At 34.5% G+C, this 23773-nt stretch overlaps 1 protein-coding gene across 2 annotated transcripts; it reads left to right on the plus strand.

Annotated features, from left to right (window-relative positions):
- The first annotated feature begins 343 nt into the window (after positions 1–343).
- On the plus strand, positions 344–23406 carry LOC105221812 (serine/threonine-protein kinase GL21140). Of its 2 annotated transcripts, none has more exons than XM_049458402.1 (8): positions 344–387; positions 18241–18765; positions 18831–18930; positions 18989–19345; positions 19898–20588; positions 20660–20805; positions 20871–21020; positions 21104–23406. In XM_049458402.1, the coding sequence occupies exons 1-8, from the start codon at positions 359–361 to the stop codon at positions 21371–21373; spliced, it is 2268 nt and encodes a 755-aa protein (XP_049314359.1). In that variant the 5' UTR covers positions 344–358; the 3' UTR covers positions 21374–23406. The 2 variants fall into 2 exon arrangements, with proteins under 2 accessions (XP_049314359.1, XP_049314351.1); XM_049458394.1 differs by lacking the exon at positions 344–387 and adding an exon at positions 5748–6129.
- The last annotated feature ends 367 nt before the right edge of the window (positions 23407–23773 follow it).

Below are 23773 nucleotides of genomic sequence, written 5' to 3' on the forward strand. Positions count from 1 at the left end.
GTGTTTTGCTGAAGTCAGCGCGAACTTTGGCATTTCGTGAAAAGCACAGCAAACGAATTTGCAGTAGCAACAGCAGTCGCGGCAACAATATTGCCTTCCGTTTACGCCAAACACTCCAACGTGTATAAGACATTCGAAAATTCTCATTTCAATGATTATATACCGACAGTTAGATGCACTCAGACGTTACAGCAGACATACAGTTACATATTTTAAGTTTCCCACGTTTTCATAACCACCGAAGGTTATCTGCCGCATAGCATCACTTGCTGTTTCCGTCAAGTGTTGGCTTCCACGAGCACCCACTCAGGCTCGTTCGATTTTGTCATCTTGCAGTTTATTGGTGTTGTAACTATTTATGGCATGGCGGCGGGTGTGGATATTTAGGTGTGGCATTGCCAAACTTTATTCAATTCAACCTGCATAATTCTTTTAATGGCACATGCAAATTTGGAATAAGTAAATATTCAATCAGGCGTTTAAAAATAACAGACAAAAAGTATCTGTCTGGAAACATCTTATAAATTTGTTTAAACTTTTTTTACATAGTGATGGCTGATTATCTGTCTGTGGATTTTTTACTTAGTTTACAATGGCTGATTTTTTTATGGTCTTTGCTAGCTAATATTTCAGACTGTAATTTTTATGACAAATAAATAAGGATTATTACTATTCTTGTAACATTGTATTATGCTAATGATGTGTATGAAAATAATATTTATCTTTATCTTTTTCTTCTTTTTTAGGTAAATTGGATAATAATAAACATACCATATAAACACTGCAGACTATTGTTAAAACGAAAGGTAATTTGTAAATTAACTGTGTTTAATAACAAAACAGCTGAGTTGTCTAATCAGTGAGATTTGTTTTGCAAATATTTTAATAAATCTGATACCTCAGCAAAATTGACCCAGACTGTCAACAAAACTACAGTTTCCTGTATTTTATTTCAAATCTTTATTATCGCCTTCAAAATAGGCTCCTGAGTTAAAACAAGCATACCAACACTTAATCCAATTTCCCATACATCTGCGACTGGAATAGTCTTGAGTGTCTTCAGCGAATGACTTGTAATGGCAGAAATAGACTCATGGCGCGTTTTCCGTAGCGTTTCGAAAACAGAAAAAAATCACAGGGAGCCAACACAGTCGAATATAATAGTCCTCGTTTCGTGCTTGACCAAAAACTCAGTCACAATCATGCTAAGTGTAACGACGCATTATCGTGGTCAAAAATTCATGCATTTTTTGCCCATAAATCCGATCGTTTACTATGAAATTAGTTTCCTTCTTGACCAGTAATCAAAGAAAACAATGAGCACCCCCTTGATTTTGACGACGTTGATGATTTTTTTCGGTTTCCACTTGATCAAGCTTTGTTAACGTTTATCTAAAACCGTAGATTAATGTATAAATTATGACTTAAATGTGTAATGTTTTCCAAGTTTATCCAGTTTTCCATAAATTTTTGATGGCTCGTTCGAGCATTTCGACTGGTCTTGGTGGACGTCCCAGATCAAAATGTGAAATTATATGCTCACCGAAATGTTCTTTCAATAAATCCATTGATTGATGCAATCTTGTTGAAATAAAATGCCGCCGAGATCACTAGTTTCAATTTCAGACATCAAATAGTCGGTTATCATGGTGCGATAACGGTTGCCATTGACTGTTGCGTTTTCACCGTCATCATTTTTGAAGAAATATGGACCGATGTTTCCACCAGCCTACAAACCACACCAAACCGTTATTTTTCTGGATGAAATGGCGGCTCTTAAATCTCTTCAGGTTGCTCTTCGTCCCAAATGCGGAAATTTTGATTGTTTACATTGAGCCAGAAATGGGCACCATAGCTGAACAAAATTTGGCTCGAAAACGTCGGATCTTCTTGGAATTTCCATATAACTAAGCGATGTTGTTTGGGAAGGCCGAGCGGCTTCAGTTCTTGCACAAGCTGTATTTTGAACGCTTTCAATATAAAATCTCGAAAAAAATACCCCAAGTCATTCCATACGTCAGTCCGAGTTGCTGCGAAGGACGTCGAATTAAATCTCTCCACGGTCTTCGTGTACACTCTCACTACGGCTGCTATATTATCTTCTGCACTGGGTCTACCAATAGTTGATTCATTTAAAATTTTTAACAGCTTATTTAAAGCTACTAACGTTAAGCTTTAGCTTTAACTAGCCTTAGTTCTTGACTTTGAAAAAATATGACAACAATACCGACTTACTCTTCTTCATATCATTTGTATGTAAATTTTCTAAGAAGTCGACAAAAATTCCAATTGTTCTTTGTGCTACTTTCACAGCCATAGCTCATAATATGCCACAAACTTTAACAAAACACACTATAAAACATATTTATATATACATGTATATTTCTGTATCTTCGTGGCATTGTTCTGACATTCTTGCCTCCAATTTTAAAGCGTCAGCAGCCAATTGCTGTTGTGCCCTTACCAAGCCAAAGTTCAACTATGACGTTGCCAAATTTCTGTACACTTTCTCTTTGCTCACTTTGTATTACTTTCTAGTAATTCTTGTCCATTAAATGTCGCACATGAAACTTTTCTCTATTTCACTCTTATCGATTTGTGGCAAGTAACAATGTTTTTAACACAGTGCAAACTTTCATGCAGACGTTGCGTGTTTTTGTTAAGCATGTACATATAACGGTATACAATTTCAGTATTTGGCATTAGATTTTATCGCGCTTACTTCATATTTTCATTTATAATTTCTTGTTGAATTCTAACGTGAGTTTCGCCGTGTGTGTCGACCATTTTGCTATAAAAAGTCGTCATAATTTAGCCCTTAAGCACATGTGGTTAGATGAAATCGTGTTTTCGTGCCGTAAAATTCTAAGTGGCTTGTTTTGAGTGGTATTACTGAAGTTTCATAATATTCATTGAAGTAGTAGGTAATATCAAGTTGTAGAAAACAATTTTATATATCTACCCAACCAAGGTATGACAGAAAAATATAACGAATTCACGGTAAGTTTGGGAGAAACTCATTTTCTATTATAACTCTATAGGGTCGATATTTCTAAGGAACCATTAAGAATTAAAAAAAAAATATATTTATTTTAGACTAACATTCTAATAAAAGATTCCATTAGTTGATTTCAAATTATTGGAAAAAGTTAGATCTGATCAAATATGATCCGGACTCATTTGATAAAAATGGATTTTTGTTATGTTCGTGCGATATTTGCTCTGTAAGTATAGGAGAATCTAATTTTCTACAATATTTCTATGGAGTCGATACTCTTAATGAATTGTTCATTTTAACAAAAGACTTCTTCAATTGATTTCAAGTTATTGAAAAAAGTACCATCTGATCAAATTTGATCCGGACTGGTTTGATAAAAATAGATTTTTTTTATGTTCGTGCGATATTTGATCTTCAAATATCAATTAGGGTATGTTTAACAATTGTTTCTTTGCGATGAGTAAAGGTGATTTTTTACCATGAAAAAAATGGAACAACGAGTTTGCTTGAAATTTTTTGTTTCCAAGGGCATCACGAATATAGAACCTTTGAAAATGTTGAAAAAGTGTTTTGGGAAGTCTAGTTTATCACGAACACAAGTATTTGTGTGGCTCAAAGCATTTAGTGAAAGTCATGAGGTCTTCGAAAACTTTAGTTGAGTGAACAGTCTTTTCACCTCTGCTAATGATAATAACATCGCATAAGTCAGGGAAACAGTACTTAAAATTGTTATGAGATCAAAAGTGTAGCAAAGAGGAACGAACACGAATTTATGGATTCTACGCATTTTGGTTATTGTTTTGGATATGAAGTGTGTCAACGCCACACTCGTACCAAAGTAACTGAATTTTTTGCAAAAACGACGTAGAGATCGCCTGAGAACGTAGCTGAGAGCCTTACATTTATCAAACACATATGTAGATACTGCTGGTGAGACGGGTATATAAACATGACGTCGACACTGCCAAACAATTTAATGAATGGCGCTCCAAAAATGAGCTGAATCCAAAAAAAAATTCGCTGAAGGCCATCAACAGACTTATAAGAAGCGTATTGAAAATTAAGTAAAGCGTTGGCATACTTTTGATAATAAAGATATTATATATAACGTGAATATATAGTTTTATTATTATCAGTCCGAGTGAATTTTGATCAGAAAGTTTTTCAAAAACTTCCATTTAAAACTATTTTGTCAGTTTTTATATAGCATAGTTTTTTCAGATATTAATTTTTAGTACAAATGAAGTGCTGAATGTATTAATTTTATTTCGTAGGTCAAATGATAAAGTTTTTTTTTAATTTATTTGAGGTTAGAAACAATAAATGTTAATAAAATCAAATAAATGACACTTGAATCTTTTATTAATAAACAATATTTTATCAAGGGTGATACAGTGCCCTTTAGACCATAAAAGCAGAAATTTTGTGGTGTCTTCCAATGATTTAATGAATGATTCAATGTATTATTGTATATATATATACATATATATAAATATTGAGAATTATTAAGAAACATTGTTGATAGCTTTGAACTGAACCTTTATAAAGTCACGTAGTCTTCAAATTCTCATTTTAAAATTATCGGAAATATACCATATAAAAAGTGGCCTGATTACGAATAATTGTATATGACATTGAAAATAAAAGTGTAGTCATAGAGTTTCGCGAAGTGAAATTTTACAGAAAAAAGTACGTACTATACGGCTATAACAGCGTAAGCGGCGTCTATGCCATTGAAGAAGAAGAATATATCGTCACCTGAAATGCAAAATAACGTAACAACATTTTCAGAAATTTACTGAGGCATGAATGAAACACGGAATAAAATGGAACATGAGTAAAACAAAACATTAATATTGGTTAAAACTGGTTTATATATGACCGCAGAACCAGAAAATGTTGAACATATGTAATATTATGTATAAAATTTGAAGTAGTGAAGCGTAATCAATAAGACACTCAATTTTGAATTTTTTGATGATACGTTATTTTGCATTTCAGGTGACGATATGTATGTATGTACATATATAGTATGTATAAGAAATTTCTAAAAATTAAATATTTTCTAATTTGACATGTTGAAATAAAGTATACTTTAGAGTTGATTTTATTTCGACAAAAGAATTTCACGAACGCCATAAAAAAAAATAAAAAAATAATATTTATTGAGGGTACAAAAGCCTTTGGTAGCCTGCTTCCCTTAGTTTCCTAGTCTGTCTGTAAATTTTATTACAGGTCATACTTAAATAAAAGAAAAAAAATACTTAATACAAATATTTATTGAACGGTCTTAACGCTCACACTCTCTCATACATATTCGAGCTACTTTCCCACATACGATTGATATCTCTATATTCCGCGATACATGAAACTTATTAACTATTTACACAGCACAACGCAAACATCCACTCCTCTTTTCGCTTATTTGTTGTACTAAATCATTTACTCAATTTTCCAGCGCCAATACCACTACCATTTCCATTTCCCTTTCAATTGGGTATCATGAATAAATAAATGCCTGCAGAAATCAATATTAAATGCGAAACGTGTGTACGTGTACAATATAAAATATAGCAATAAAAACAAAAGTGAAACTGACACTGAAATGTCAGAGGTTCAAGCCGTTTTAACAATACTTGTGCTCTGCTTTGATTGAAGACGTTTAAGTAACAAAGTGCGCAACCCTACAACAAAGCAAAAGCAGTAGCAAAACAAAAAAGAGTATTATTCGAAATCTACAAATAAGTTCACCGGTCATATAAAGTTGTCCGTGCCGTTGCAAAAGACAATCGCACCAACAATATAGTGCATGTGGCACAAACATAAATATAATGTAAGCCCTTACGATTATCTGTGTGATAAATAGTTTACCAAAGCAAAAGAGAAGTAATCATACAATTCGAATTGGCTGGCAATCAGTGAAGTGCATAATACAAGCCGGTCAAGTAGCGCTGCCCTTGAGGTACTCGCAAGGCTACACCTATCTATAGTGTCTAGGAAATTGTCTTAAAGTCATCAATCAAATTCTCTGTTACAAGTAATTTTTCGCTTAACCAGTGCTAGAAAATGCGATATCGCAAATATAGAAAATATAGTTGGAACTCTGATGATCCTATCGTACGGCTGTCGAGGTAATTGCAGTTAATTTGATTGTGTTACTATTACCAGACGACTTTAATAACTGTAATGAGAGTATGTGGCATACATACATAAAAGCAGATACTTAGATAATTTTAGATTTAATTTGTTTTTAGTTAAATATTTAATAAGTTTATAGTAAGTATTTATTTTTGTTCTTTTCCTTATTTTAGTTCCTGTGTTTCTATATTTATTCATGCAAGTACTATAAAAAATAAGCTTTACTTATTTTTAGAAATATTATTTTTATACCTTAAACCACACGAATTTCAATTGAAAATCGTAGCGGTGTCTCAAAATAAAGTTTAAGTTGCGAAAATTTATGATCTTGAGGGAAAATTTTTGAATTCAAATCCGTCATCTGGATTCCTCAAAGATCACATAGACCTCTTAGCACATCAGTCATAATTTTTTTTCACATTGTTGTATTTATACCCAGAATGGTTTGCAATGAAGTAAACGTCGGAAACCCTAGTACTATACAAGGTTCCAAAGTGAACAGGACTTTTTGAATATAGCGCCCCCTGGTGGCGCCATCTATATACTGATGCGTTAGAATCGACTGTCTTTATCGATTGTCCGGTGAGAATTTCATAACATTTCATAGGTTTTTGTTGTCGGTGCGAAAATGAGCTTCGAACAAAGAGCCAACATTAAATTTTGTTTTAAAATTGGTCAAATTTTTACCGAAACGTTTCAATTAATGGAACAAGTTTATGGCGATGATTGCCTATCCCGTAGCAGAGTGCACGAATGGTTTCAACGTTTTCAAAGTGGTCGTGAGGACATAAATAACGATGACAACATGTGGGCCAATCAAAATCCGTGACCACCGGAAGCTCTATCGAAACTGTGCGTGAATCCATCAAAAATCAGCCGAAACCATCATTGAAATTCATGGAAATGGAATTGAACATCTCCAAAACATCGATTTATCGCATTTTAACTGAACAGTTGGTCTTACGAAAGGTGTGTGCTCATCGATGAACGCTTGTGACCGATCATTTGACCAAAAATCACACTTTAACTATTAACCACTCCCCGTATTCACCTGATATGACACCGTGCGACTTCTTCCTTTTCGAAAAAAATACATTTGCCCCTGAAAGGAAAGCATTATACAGACGTAGAGGGCATTCAAAAGGCTTGCACCGGCATACTGGCGGCCATACCGGCCAACGAGCTAAAACAGTCGTTCAACATGCTTTTGAATCGTGCAAAAAAATGTATTGAAGTAGAAGGAGACTATTTTGAATAAAACAAATTGATTTTGCCGAAAAACTATTTGTTCTGTTTTTTTAAGTCCTGTTTACTTTGAAACGCACCTTGTAGTAAATACAATGTACAAATGATCAGCGTCATATACTAAGGGTCTGTGTTTGAGATATCGGTAAGAAATTTTGCAAACATCCTTTTCTTTTATACTAAAAGAAATGCCACGAAATTATTAGTAGCTCCCGGCGGTAGTAGAACAATTTCGTAAAAATTTGTTGGGTACTCACGAAAAAACGAGCACTCCCCGACGGTACATTAGCGTGGTACTAAAACCAAGAGTTGTCGACCCTTAATTCCGGCCTATTTTTTCGCGTAGCTACGCTCAAACGACGCATAACACTCAAATAGTGTTCCTTGTTGACAGCTTGGCCGGTCGGAAGAAATTCGGAGTGCACCACACTTCGATAATCGAAGAAAACTGTCAACATAACCTTGATTTTTGACGTGGTTTTTTCGGCTTCGGCTCACTTTTGTCACTATATTATATCGTCTGTTTGCGGGTCGAAAGCATAGATCCAAGACTCATTGCCAGTAATAATAAGCTGTTTTTCGAAAAAATTTAGTGATTTTGAAACCAATCGTGCTTTCATTTTTCTTAGACTTAGACTTTCAAAATGGTTTTCACTGATCCTTCCGATATAAGAACAATGCCAGTAAAATCTCTGCCTGTTAATTTTCGAGCACCAATTCCTCTATTTTATTGACTATAGCTGAAGAAAAGCCTGACTACGGTGGGAAATGTAATTTCCTCCTATTCAGTTGTTTCTTTTTTCTTTCGTTGCATCCTTAATTTGCCACACTGTGCATACCGACATGTTGACAAAAACACCTGCTTGTATGCCGTTCAAACATAGCATATCGTTTTCATATAATACACTTTCCCATTGAATATGCCACAGTCATTCATGCGGCATGCCATATGTATGCCGCACGCGCCATATGCGTACATACGTGTATGCGTATATGTGTATGTAAATTGTGTGTTTGAAGAAAAGTAAAATAGGTCAAATAAGAAAAACTATTTCAATATACCCATCTAAAACAAAATGCAACTAAACAAAAATGTAGGAAATGCAGCATGACAGCGGAAAGCAAACATGTGCGTAATCATGGAAAACTGCGGGAAAAAGCTTTAGTCTAAATAATCAGATCGCCATGAAAGTGATATGAAACAACTGTTTTTCAAGAAATGCTAAGTTATGAATAGCTCGACAGGAAGTAATCTTTTTTAGCGATATGAATGTGTGTGTGTGTGTGATATGTATATTGGAACATGTAACAAATGAGATGACTCTGTCGTTGTGTACTTGTAACTAGCCTAAAAACTGTGAAAATAAATATTATTTTTTAAGAACATTTTTTATCGAAAATGCACGCTGATATATACATATCATAATATGATGTCAAGAATGATACAACCATTGAGAATCCATTAAGCACCCATTTTGCCATGATTTCTTTTCTCAACTGTGCTCTCCTTGTGTCTTTCTGTATTCATGCAGACTTATGACAATATTAGTTTGCGCACAGCATCAATAGTTTCCGAATCCTTATTTTGGACGACCTTCACGAAATCCATCTTGGGAGTAATCTACAGTCTCGATTGAATTCACGGCACTATCGCTAAATACTGGTATTTGATAAATCTTCATTTGCCAAAAATTTTATTAAGTTCATTAATGCACTGTTTACTGAGTTAATCCACGTTCGCGATTTATTTCCATTTTTTGGTCAAGAAGAATATTTTAAGTTACTATAAACAACACAAATGCTTATAGGTCAAAACGTTCTTATTATGCATACCATCAAAAATGTCAAATTTTACTATAAAATTGTGGGTTTCTAGATTGCAACACTAGCGAATGCAGGAAGTGTTCTACGGATCATGCTGAACAACTTTGCTTAAGAGACTACCGGTCTAAAACCGGTTTCGAGTCAGCAACTTTTAAGGCGAATTATAAAAAAAAATCGACTCGCCCTAATATGGATATCGTCGCCTAAAATGCAAAATAACGTAACATCATTTTTCATAAGTTTGCAGCCGAAGGTTAAAAAATCGAATAGAAACCACTCAAAGTGAAGCAAAATTTGAGTTTTGGTAATAAAATGGTTATATATTGGTTATTATATCTGATAGTGATTTTTCATTTTTTTATGATACGCTATTTTGCATTTTGAGTGACGATATACTTATTTTCCTGCGTTAAAAATTTAAACTGTATTTATTGCATACTCTGTAGCAGCCGCTAAGGTTGGACGTGTTTTTATGAGCTTAGCGATTTTTGTTTGTTAAAAGCTCAAACTTTATTGTTTATTCGTAAACTCTTGGCCAAACACAATACTATAACGACTACATATTCGACAGACATGGCTCCTGTGACTTTTTTCTATTTCCAAAAATAAAGAGAACTTTAATAAAGGACCATCGGTTTACAACATAAATCGTTGAAAGGGCTAACGGCTATACAAAAAATCCAGTTTGAGAAATCTTTCGACGATTGGAAGAAGCGCTGGCATAAGAATGAATCAATCAACCTTTTTTTCAAAAAGTAAAAATTCCCGTTATTTCTTATAACATCACGTATGCAGGCAGATGAACGGAAATGACTAAATCAACTCAGTTCGTCACTCTGTTCTATTATATACAATATATCTTTGCAGGGTATCCGATGTTTCGACGAAATCATATCCCACGAGTATTTCTGAAAGATATCGACATTCGTTTTTAGTTGAACATGCGTACTTATAGTTTCAAGGCACGTACGGACGTACCTATTTACATACATACATACATTTTTATGTACATATACATTTGTATGTATATTTTTTGCCGATTTGATGACGTTCCTCAGAAAGATATCACTTGGTCATCACGCAGAATTTGCATGAATAAAAAATAAAGCGCGCACCCATATCAAATATTTTAAATTTATTACATTAATAAATCAATTTTACTTTTGACGAATGCAAAAATTCGGACATACACGTACTCTGTCAAAAAAAATCTGCTTTCGGCCGTTGTCTTTATGCGCGTATTTTTCGTGTGCCCATCCATGTTCATAAACAGGAATGAGGCGTCGCCGCAATAAAGCTTTGACTTCAGCCACAAAGTTACTCACACACTTTTAAGCAGAGTGGAGCTTCAATGAAAGCGTGCAAAACGTGAATTTAATGTGAGAAATGAAAAAGGAATTAAAACCAACGAAAAAGGATTTAAGTCGTCTTGCATTAATACGATTATGTAGTGAGTACGGCTGCTATTTTTATATTTGTTATGTAAGATATAAAGCTACCTTATGTGAAAATATATATATATATATATATATATATATATATATATATGCGCAAATAGACTCATACATTTTTTTATGTATACATATTTGTGGAGGCAACGAATTGCCGCTTTGTGCGAGTATCGCGAAGTGCAAGAAAGCACAACATAATCATTTATCGCTGATTTTTCTTTTGCTTATTTTATTTTATTTTTTTTATTGTTTTTGAGTAAAGTAAAAGGCAGCTTCAGTTCGTCGGCTCGCCTGCATTGCTGCAACATTAGTCATGAGTCATAAACCACTACATACATATAAAATATAATGGAAACCAGTTTTCCGTTCATGCAACCAGTTGATTGCAGCATGAAAATTGTGGGCGGCTCTCATGGGATGACTGCTTAACCAATTTAAGAAAAATGCATTAAAAAAATATTACATCAGATTATGATATCGTAAGTTTACTTAACCATATAACCATTCACTCATCTTCGATGTGTAAGAGTAAGTTATGCACTATGTAAGTTTTCGAATTAATATTTCATAATTAAAATGTTTGCTGAAGGCAGTTTAGTAGTAGTAGGTCAGTTTCTTTTCACATTCACCTTCTTCCACCCACCAAAGTTATATTTCACTATTAATAAAAATACTGACATTTTAATTTTCTAATAGTCTTAATAGCGCCGCTAAAATCATTAAAGTCCGTATAATTATACTAATGCAGAGTTTTATAGCTTAAATAGAATTTCAACACCACATCCATTACATGGCAAAACATTCCAATAACTTGGTGAGAATAGCGAAATTCAGATATAGTATGCGCTATAAGCCTACAGTGCTGGTCACATAAAAAGGACACAAATTGTTTTTAGCAAAAAGAGTCATAGAAAGATCTTTATCTTGATATTGATAGTTCAGTTTGAGTATGGCAGCTACATATGTATATGTTACGTGTGTAAAAAGTTTCTGAAACTGCAATTATATAAAAAAACATGCCAATACGACGACAAATGACTGATGTCACGGAAGGTGAAATAATTGCCTTATCACAGGAGAATCAAAGTTCCAGGCAAATATCGGTCATTAATTTGCGTGGAACTTTCAGGCTTCAGCGAAACTACTGACGGACTCTTTTGCTCGAAAAAAAGGTTCTGGAAGGATACGAATAATGAATATTGCCCAAGACAGGTTCATCCGACGGTCTAAATCCCCGTCAGCTATTAAAAAGGACCATAGTAATGCAACAGGAGTTATAGTGGATGCTTTAAAGATTCGGTGTAGACACCGAGAAGTAGGATTCAACGGCCTTCATCCTTCAAAAACATCCGTTTTCGAGTAATATTGGTATATTTTGGACTGGTGCCTCCCGATTTAGTTTTTTTTTTTTGGTTTTAAGAAATTTGTTTTAAGAATTGCATTATATTTAAGATTACTTTTGTAAAATTTAGAAACGATTTACTATTTGCCAATTCCTTATTATTCCTTCTTCAACATCATTATAAAATATACTATGAAACCGTTTCAATTAAATTACCACAACTGTACTGTACTTATATGTAAGAAAGCAGAGCCTTTGTGACCTCAAACAATTTTTCGCCACTACCTTTTTGTTCATTCGCCATTTAGCTGCTAAATGCTATCTAAAGTGTGAAAAAACGCCATTCACTGAAGAAAAACGAGAAATCTCACCTAACTTCTGTCAGTCACTTTGCGAATGAGACCAATACGGGTGCGTCTTTTGCATGCGCGTTAAACGTAAAAATGGCGTGAAATTCGTTAAAAGCCCTAAGGTGGTAAGCCTGTTAATCAGTGGGCTTTTACCGACTACCTAACCACCTCCGTATTCCTGGACTACTGCCGATTGCTCTACATACAATTTTACTTTCTTTTTTGCACTGATCTTTTTACGCTTATTCGCTTTTATGACTATTTGTTAGTACGCTCATACCTTCGTTGCATTCTTTCGTCTCCGTCATTTCGAGGCGTGACTATATAGAAAGCCATCAGTTAATAAATATTGTTGAAAGTGCAAATTAGGACACTGGGCGCGTAACGCTTTACAAAAGCTGACGTTCTTGTATAATTGTAAGATGGTGCGACTGAAAGGCACTTGGCGCTACGTAATGTATACTTTGTGGAGGCAAACATTTAATGTTGGTTTTTAATTTTGCTACATTCGACGTTCCAATTTTGTGCTGGTGCCTTCATAGATAGTTGTCAGTAGTTGTATATGCCATGAGAATACTGAAAAAGGTGCGTCCTGTGGGCAATGTAAATATATGTATATGCTTGTATGCATGTTATATAATGTATGTTTATATAATTATTTCTAGCCGTTAATTTAGAAGAGTAGGTTAAGGATGCCTTGGAGTCCAGTAGCAGCTCATGCGAAGCGTGGTAATATGATGTCTTTTGCACACGTGTTTGATGAGGTAATCACTTGCTGGAGAAGAATACCTCACTTGTACCGTTATGTGACGTAATTTATTGTGGGTTTAATTAGTTGTTAGTACCATGACATATGTATACTAGCTGCAGGTTTGTAGTTTTTATGCAAAAGTACGCTAGATAAGCTAATAGTAAGCCTGTAAAAATAGAGTTTTTGTATGGCTTCTTTAATTTTCTAACTTTTGGCTGAGAAGTTGTAGATCTTGAAGTATTGTACTCTAATGATATCGATCGTTCCTCAATTAAAGAGAATATTTATCAATCTCTAGGTTCAGATTCAGTTAAACGACTCCATGCTTGTAAGTCATCTCTCCACTGTGGTACACAGATCTATTCTAGCATTGCATATTATCGCCATCCTTAATATTCTTAAACACAGCAAATTTAAATGTATTATATTGTTTTTCAAAATCAAGCACGCTTCTTCCTTCCAAAGACACTTCAACTATATCAACATACGTATATACCATACATACATACATATGTATGTACATTAAGTGTTTCATATACTCTCTTTATTGCAAAAACATGCATATGTAAACTAGGTGTGCGTTAATAATCCATTAAGCTGATTATCATCGTCATCCAACATTCTCTTTTCACATGGAAATTGTTGCCTTTGAATGTCCTTAGAGAGTTTGTTGAACTTAAATGAGGTCAGTCGAAACTATGTAGTAGCATTTAAAACCGAAATTGGCAAATGCGTTTGGAAATGTGTAAATTTTCATTAGTTTATTAGAAAAATATGTTTTTAGCGTGAAAAAGTGGTTTTAGCAAAGGCGAAGAATGAAACTCTTAAATTAGGAATTATTTTGTTCATACAAGGTGCTTTCCAAAGTAAACAGGTCTTTTTTGAATCTAGCGCCCCCTGGTGGCGCCATCTATATGTCCGACTGGTGCGTTAGAATCTGCTATCTTTATCGATTGTCCAGGGAGAATTTGATGACATTTCATTGATGGGAAGTGGAGTTATTGCGTTTTAAGTGTCAGTATGTTTGTGCTATCAATGCGAAAATGAGCTTTGAACAAAGAGCCAACATTAAATTTTGTTTTAAAATTGGTAAAACTTTTACCAAACGTTTCAATTGATGAAACAAGTTTATGACGATAATTACCTATCCCATAGCAAAGTGCACGAGTTGTTTCAACGTTTTCAAAGTGGTCGTGAGGACATAAATGACGATAAGCATGTGGGCCAATCAAAATCCGTGATCACCGGAAATTCCATCGGAACTGTGCGTAAATTCATCAAATCTAGCGAGTCGGAGCATCAATTGGAACTGGTGGAATGCACAATCCGATCTTTTGACCGTTCATAACAAAAAGCAGCTGATACTTAAGCACTGCTTAAGTCCCCCATTTTCAGTACTTAAGCATAACTTAAGTATGTACTGTGAAACCGGGCACAAATGTTTTTCGAGTTATACTCGATGACTGCGGCACTGATTCCGATCTTCCCCGTGGATGAAACAAAAAAAAAAATCTATTAAAAGATATTGTTCATACAATGACCTGCGGTGAAAAAAAAAATAAAAAAATAGCATAATGGCGGCGTTTTAAAAAATAAAAAAGTTGACTTGGCTGGAAAATATATGCAGAAAATGTATAAAATTTTGATAGTAGTCAAATCATTTGTCACCGCGTAATCACTGCAGCAACTTATAAGAAAAAACTTGTTTAGAGATAAACTGATGTTGTTGTGGTTGTTGTTGTTGTAGCATAAAAAAAAATCGTGAAGTAATTTCGACTCATGGTGCCGGATTGACAGTCCTTGGTCGTATAAAAATTCGGGTCTATTCCGGTTACTTAAACTCAAATGTCGTGCGAACGAAAGATAAACTGCTTGAGCTGACTGAACTGAGCTGCTCCACTCCAGAAGTCAATAACTCAAAAACTATGTGAGATATTGATTTGAAAGTTTAGTTTGTTATTTTAAAAAGTATCATCTATCGAATCGATTTTTTTCTGTGCTGCTTGATTTCAACTAAGGTCAACATTTCTTGATCAAAAAAAGCCTGAAAGTGTAATTCAGAAAATCTTTCCAAAATGTTCCTAATACCATTAGGGGTCTCATTTTTATAGCTTCGCAAATATCTCTACGTGCATTTGCAATTATGTCTCTACATGCATATTTGCAATTAAATCAGCGCTTTTCATTCAGCACCGCTTTTACAGCTTATAATTTATATGGTGTGACTTTTCAAACACACAACATAGCATAAGCCCAACAATTTTTCAAATATTCATACTTTGTTGCTGTGTATGTGCATATTTTATGACTGCAATAAACCGTTTGTGCATCTACATACACACTCGCATTGCCATTCAAATTTTATAACTTGATTACTCTGATTAACTGCAATCGTTATATTTTTGGACGCTTTAATGAAAAAACGAACAAACTCGCATACAAACATACACAAACTAATTAAACGGCGAATGAAAGTGCTGTTAATTTAATAGTGCATATTCATGTACATATGTGTACTTCATATCGAATATTGTATGTGTGTATATATATGCATTTAGGATGTGTGTTTTATAACGTAATAAATTATCCATTGCAGAGAGAGAAGAAAATTTTTAAACACTAATGAACAATAATGAAAATGCATATACGGGGAAAATGTGGGTATAATAACGCTGATAATGGAACCCCCTCCCTTTGCTTTCATATCAATACCAAAGTGTGACTGATTTTCTTAATTATTGTGTTGAAAATCTGCTTAGTTTCATCGCAAGTATAAAGTGAAAGTATTGTGAACAACTTTTATATAAGTACATACATACATACTTATGTATATTTGTATTCAAAGAGCTCATTTATGTAACAAACATTTGCAATGAGCCTTATTAAATTTAATTTTTGGCTGTATTACAACAAAGTTTTGCCAGCAGACAGCGTGTCTGCGAACGCATTTCACCTACAACAACCCACCCACGTTTTGCCAAACCTGTTTGTTTGTGCGATTTTCAGTGCAAAAGTATTATGTGCATGTTTAATTTATAAATAGTTTCCACACTTACATACATACATACATATATTAAAATAAGTACGTAAGCTGTCGTCATAGTTGAGTAGATTTTCTTTAGTCTTGAATTAATATAATATGTCTGTATATTTGAAAAGTGGGTGCTAAGGTGCTATAGATTTTGTTTTTAATATATAATTGTGAAACAAAAACTTGTTTAATTGCTTTATGAAGGAAATTTGTTATTTTAAAAAGTATATTATCACAAAAAAGATCCGGAAATCCTCGAAACACTTTCCATAAGCACTTTTTGGGATGGACTTAAGCTCCTACAGCGAGCTGAACGACTAAAAACGGGTTGAACGATAGTATTGATTGCGTTTTGGGCTTTAAATTCGGTTGCAATCGTGAGTCGATGCAATGTATTATCATTTTATAAATGATTTGTTCTTCCACAATTTTCAACGGATGTTCTTACGCATACGACTCGATACGGCCAAATAGAACTCCTTCTGGAAAAAATTAGGAATGCACCAAACAAACCACGAATATTGAAAAAAACATGAACATCACATTGATTTTTGAGCGGCTTTCCTCTATTTCGATGACTGTGGCATGTCAAACCTATGTCTAAACGGCAGTTAAAATGCTCTTCATTAATGTGGGATCGAATTCGCACTATTAAACATTTCCAAAGAGACTTGTTTACGGTACGGGACGAGTCGATCAAGAACGCGGGGCAATTAAGAAGACACTGTTAAAATGTTTCCACCTCGTCTTCTTTCACACAGCTTATACAACTAACCAATAAGTTTCTGAATCTTACAGCATGGACGCCGACAGAGCAATGGCCTGCTAGTAACCCCACAACTTGGAAGAGACTAGGGTTACTGAGGGCAAAGAGCTCCCTGGATCTCTTGCAATAAACCTTAGACATTTGGAAGATCCAAATCCGACAGTGCCTTTCAGTAGTAGAACGCACGAAGTGAGCGGAGCATCGTCCTGTTTCCATTCTAGTAACAGCTGTGGCTTTCCAGATCGTCAACTTTACGATTCTGTTGTAATCTGCCACCCATACTATTTTAACACAAAGTGACTCGATTCCATTAATAACGAAGTTCGGCATTCCTTAAACAGCCTTGAACGAACGATTAGGGATATCAATGCAAGTTTTCCCTACTATCAGAGTGGATAGTCAGTTCTCTGAAGAGGGCTGCACTCCGGAACTGTAAATCTACAGTTGCCATTATGACAGCATCCTCGCTTTGAAAAATGCAAAAAAGGTCAGTAAGTCTGAAACTGCAGTTAATAGAGTTACTGACAATATACTCCTTGATCAACCTTCCCTCCAAGCTTTGACCCATGCGTAAAGAAGCTCAAAGAAAGCTCTCCTTCAGCGGCATCTCTCTATACTCACCCCCATATAGTCAGTAAGTCTGAAACTGCAGTTAATAGTGTTAATGACAATATACTCCTCGATCAACCTTCCCTCCAAGCTTTGACCCATCCGTAAAGAAGCTTTCTTTGAGCTCTTGAGCGGAGAGTTTGGTTTGGCGACTCCATGATCCGAAAAATCTGTTATGAAGTCAAAACGTACGAAATTTCCGAATGTTCAGACTCATATCCATTTAGCAACCCCGATTTTCTGAGTCAGATAGCAACTTCCGTGGCCTTATAACCTCTCTTTATATCAATAAAGAAACTTATTTCCGCAAAGCGCTTAGTGCGAACAGACTTTAAATTTCAAAGTATTTTATCCAGCTTATTAAAAGCAATTTGTTGCTAATATATTCTACACGATTTCAAGTGTACGCGGCTAATAAACACACATATTGTTGATAAAATAATTTAAAAAAGATGCTAGATAAAGTGAACATAAGAGAATTCCTTATGCATACATATACATTTATAACGCATACTGTATGACAACAATTAACACAAATTTATAAGCAGAGAAAATTGCACACACTACACTGTGCTAAAATTACTGAAATTATGCCGGTTTTGCAATGTTCCTTTACTGCTGTACAAATAAACATATAATAAAGAATTATGATTTTTAAAACCAGTTGCTTATAATAACGGTAAATAAAACAAGTAACTAAACTTATTTCTGTTGTTTTTATTTTTTATTTTCTAGAATGGAAGTTCAGACGGTGAATAATCACCTAAACAATTCCCTCATATCACCGCCAGCCTTGTCACAATCACAGCAAGCGCAACTGAATAACAGTATCATCGCACTTAGTCGCAGTAACAGTCCGGCCAGTTCGAATTCAGAGATTGAAAAAGAGTTACAAGATTTGGATTTAAATAGTTCGCTGAATAGTGGCAGTGTCAGTTTGGGTGCCGATCTCAATTGTAAATCGAATGGTTCGTTAAGCGGTGCCTCCACTACCAGCTCGACAACGGGCCTTACAACGTCCGTGACCACCGCCGCCGCTGCAGCAGGTATAAAAACAACTTCTTCTACCGAAGCCTTAATCAATGGCAATGGTGCTGACGCTACAAATACAACAATTAACACCTTAGCAGTATCGCAGGTGAAGAAGCGTATTTCAAGCAGCCGTACACCAACACGTAAAGCGAGACGAATAAAATTCTATCGCAATGGCGATCGTTTCTATCCGGGTATAACCATTCCAGTCTCAAATGAACGTTATAGGCAAGTGAAATCAGCTTTTAATGTTTGATTGTAAACTTTTTAATGTAATTCATTAAACATTACAGATCATTCGAGAGCCTTTTTGAAGACTTAACACGTTTATTAGAGGATAACGTAAAAATTCCAGGGGCTGTGCGCACCATTTATACCATGTGTGGCAAAAAGGTCAGTAGTCTATTTTACTATTTAAACTATTTACATTACATAATTTTTATTCTCTTAGATCTCCACTTTGGACGAACTCGAAGATGGCCAAAGTTACATTTGTTCCTGTAATAATGAGAATTTCAAGAAAATCGAATACAACACCTCCTCACAACCGTTGGCCAACTTAACACTCTCCAACAAGACAAACAATCGTTTGTCCAAAGCTTATCGTCCATCTTCACCGCTTAAGAATGGTACGGCCACTTACAATAGCGGCGGTGGCGGCGTAGCTGGGGGTGGCGTAACCGGTAATGGCACAAATGCCACAGCTGGTGCCACTAATGGCAGTCCAGTGCTAAAATTAAGCGAGCGCGACCGTGTGGTACATCCCCGTATTGTGACACTGATAAGAAATGGCACCAAGCCACGAACTGTAAGTGAAGCTATTTATTTAGAAATTAAGTTTATACCCTGAACAGGTTATATTAAGTTTGCCAAGAGGTTTGTATTAGTTAGAATTAAACGTTGGTGGCTATAAAACCACCTACTGAATCAATTTAGCCATGTTCGTCTGACTGTCTGTCTGTATTTACATGAAATAGTGTCTCAGTTTTAGAAATGTCGTTCTAAACTTGTGCAATTGTCTTTTCTCGCTAAGAGGGTAGCCTTGCCTTGGAATCGGCGACATCGGACCAGGTTATAGCTGCTTTACAAACTGCTCGATCAAATATCTTTACGCATGGATTTTTATCTAAAGATCCGATCAAATTATTCAGATCGAACCACTATAGCATATAGCTGCCTTACAAACTGATCCATCAAAATCAATATACTTAAATATATTTCCATACTCTTTTATGCTATAAGCAATGCATCTGTAAGGGGTATTAGAGCTTCAGTGCAAGTGAAGTCAACGTTTTTTCTTCTTTTTTTCATAAAATTTTTATTTGTTACATTACACTGTTTTCATCATGTTTATTTATAGATTATGCGCCTACTGTTAAACAAGCGCAACAGTCCGAGCTTTGATCATGTATTAACCGCCATCACGCAAGTGGTACGACTTGATACAGGTTATGTACGCAAAGTGTTTACGCTCTCTGGTAGTCCGGTTGTACAGTTGGCCGATTTCTTCGGTCCCGATGACATTTTCTTTGCCTATGGCACAGAACGTGTTAATAATCCTGATGATTTCAAACTCGAACCTGATGAACACAAAGCCATACAGGCCATACGAAAGTCACTGCGTACAGCAGGTACGACATACAAAGGTCCCAAACCGAAAATGCCAGTAAAGAGTAAAAATCTGAATAGCGCAAAACATCAGCAAAATCATCAACAAGAACCATGTGATCAAATTGTTGACGAAGATTTGGCCGCGCTAAATGAGAGCGGCATCGATGCAAGCGAACTGCCTGGCGTAATACGTGAACGTTACGCATTGGGTCAGATTATAGGTGATGGCAATTTCGCTGTTGTCTTAAAGATCAAAGATCGGCAGAGCGGTTTGCCATACGCGTTGAAAATCATCGATAAAAGTAAATGTAAAGGCAAAGAGCACTACATCGATGCTGAGGTGCGTGTAATGAAGAAATTACAACATCCACACATTATTTCTTTAATCATGGATGTTGATCAGCAAGCGAATATGTACTTGGTGTTGGAGTATGTAAGCGGTGAGTTAAAAAGTAAAATGTTTTATTTTAATTGAAAATTAATTAATATTTATTTTATATTTCTGCTGTAGGTGGCGATCTTTTTGATGCTATAACACGTGTAACACGCTTCTCTGAGAATCAGTCACGTGTAATGATTAAGCATTTGGCCTCCGCCATGGCCTATTTACATTCCATGAGCATTGTGCACCGTGACATCAAGCCCGAGAATCTATTGGTAAGCTCTTGGTACATATAAAAAGCTTAAAAAATTGTATTTATTTCTTTGCTTAAATAATACAGGTTGAGCTGGATGCCAATGGCTATGTAACTGAACTGAAATTGGCTGATTTTGGTTTGGCCTGTGAGGTGACCGAACCATTGTTTGCTGTATGCGGCACGCCAACTTATGTCGCACCAGAAATCCTAATGGAAACAGGTTACGGTCTGAAGGTAAGTTTCAAACACGCTTTTTTCAATACATTTGTGCCATATTTATTTTAATTTTAAATGCAAACACTATCTTTCTTTTGCAGATCGATGTTTGGGCTGCTGGTATAATACTTTACATCTTGCTTTGCGGCTTTCCACCATTCGTTTCGCCCGATAATCAACAAGAGCCGCTATTTGATGCCATTATATCCGGTGTATATGAATTCCCCGAACCTTACTGGTCGGACATTGGTGATGGTGTACGCGATCTCATTGCTAACATGCTGCAATCCGATCCCGAAGTACGTTTCACAAGCGAGGATATACTGGATCACTACTGGACACTGGGTGAATGTAATGATTATAGCAGTTGAATTTACTGCTTAAATGCATTGGAATAGCGGGTGGGAAAACGTTACAAACAACAAAAACAACAATGTTATGATCACATTTTAGGTCTATAGCTAGTTTAGGAAGCTGCTTGTTTGTCGACGTAAACATATATAAATATATACATACATATAGGTTTAGTTTCGGGGGCGTAGTTTTAGTATTATGTATTTAATTGCTTATTAAAAATTATAATTAACGAAAATTTATTTATATGCGAGAAAAAAATTGAAAATGCGACAATGCAAAGATGATACAATGTTAATAACTAAAAGAAGTAAAGAAAAGAGCAAAACAAACGAAATTATTGAAGAGTTTTATAGGCGTTAAAAATTATTGTGGCAAATCTTTTAGAAACGCCACACAGCAATTAACAGCGACTTAACTAAATACATTCATTATACATACAAACACACACATAAAACACGAACTTACATACATATAAACACATATGCGCATATATGTATGCTTAAGTATTTTATTAACTATAGTATTCATAATTTTTGCATAATTTATGGGCAAACTTAGAGCACATTTGCGAGGTGGCAAAATTGATTACGCGCGAGCAATAAGGCGTGCTAAGATTATATGAAAATCACCGTCGCCTGCGCATAAGAAAGTCAGTGGAAATATTATATCACTGTAACAGCAAAATTGTACGAATTCAAAAAGAAACAAAGCGAAACGCTAACGAAAAAAACACCAACTTATTCGTGTATATTTTTTATATAAATATTTTGTACGTAAATTTTAATTGGTTTTTATTGTAAGAGACATCAACATTTACTATCTGTCCCAGGCTGATATTTCTCCACAGCTCTATCTATTTTATCCACTTTGTGTATTATTTTCTACCTACATATATTAAAATGTTTACTGTTAGTGCTACTGCGATAAGGGTTAGTTGTATTATATTTTTATGTGTTTTCTGTTGTTATATATTTTAATTTTCATTTTAAATGCAAAAAAATATGTCCCTTAAAATGCTATTTAACTACTGATTAGAGTTTTGTATGCATATATACTTATTAAATATGAATTATTAAATAATAATTTAAAAGATAAGATTGTATTATTTTATACCATAAATTTTAAAGTATTTGTTTTTCACAACTTCGTAGCTTACTGCGCTGCTGCTTTGAAGGTTTAGTGGACGAAGTGTATAAATTAGTGATTTATTGAAAAAATTAAAAAAAAACGCTGCTACATTTTTGAACATATAAATATTTATGAGCTGTTTACACAACCTTCCATACGTTTATAATAGTTCAGCAGTCTATGTGCATTGTATGTTACCTATTTTATGCCGTAATTTAAAACAAAAGGTTTCATTCCTTTTTTTTAACTAACCGCACTTAACGAATGTGTCTGTAAAGTGGTAATAGTTGCAAGGTTCAGACATCAACTTGCAAGACTAATCGGCAAAACTTCTTGGCTAGTGGTAAAACGAGGTTGAGATGTCGAGCTAAACATTAATTGAAGCTGTTAACATTAATCAATATAATTTAAAATTGTGAACCGTTGTTTTAATACAGTTTAAATACTTTTATAATCCACTTTTTATCCGAAATATTTGTATATCCACAAAATTCAAACAAAACACTTAATGTTAAGTAACAGATAATAAAAATCATTGGTCACAATTAACATTTTTAGTAGTGTCACACAAAAAGTACATTTTTTCTTATATCATCATATATGAGTGCATATTGTACACTATGGCTACTGCATAAAATTAAGTAGTGCACACATTTCTTTTTATTAGTATTTCAAAAAACAAAAAGAAACAACACAGTAGCGAAAAAATAAAATATAAATAGCAACTAAAACTAAAAAAACATAATACATATTTATAAACGTTTATTGTATTTTGAAAAATGAAATTTTACATATACATACATACATATAGAATATATAGAGCGCTACGTAAGAATAAAAAATTTAACGAAGCAAAGTTATTAGAAAGTGCTAAAAAAACTATTTAAATCAAAAATAAAGGAATAAACAGAAATAAAAACGTGTTTTATTTACATAAAAACTAATTCTAGGTCTGGGTATATAATTTTTGAAAGCCAACTGATTTCATAGTAGGATGAAACCATTGGAAAAAGATGAAACAACAAATATTAATAGAAAATAATAATTTACTGGCGAGCTGAGCTGGGTAAGAAGAAAGGCAGGCAGGCTAAAACCTATTTACATCGATTTAATGATTCTTGTGATAATTGATAAGAATTTTTTCTTAACTTTTCAAATCGCTTCTTAAGGATAGAAAGTAATCATTGAAGTTGTTTTTACAGTTTTCACAAAAGATTCTTGTTTTGTTGATACATTTTCTGAACCGCCTTAATTACTACTTAATTTCGTATATTTTACTAACTATT

This window comes from Bactrocera dorsalis, chromosome 1, assembly GCF_023373825.1.
Source record: "Bactrocera dorsalis isolate Fly_Bdor chromosome 1, ASM2337382v1, whole genome shotgun sequence".
Taxonomy (NCBI): Eukaryota; Metazoa; Arthropoda; class Insecta; order Diptera; family Tephritidae; genus Bactrocera; species Bactrocera dorsalis.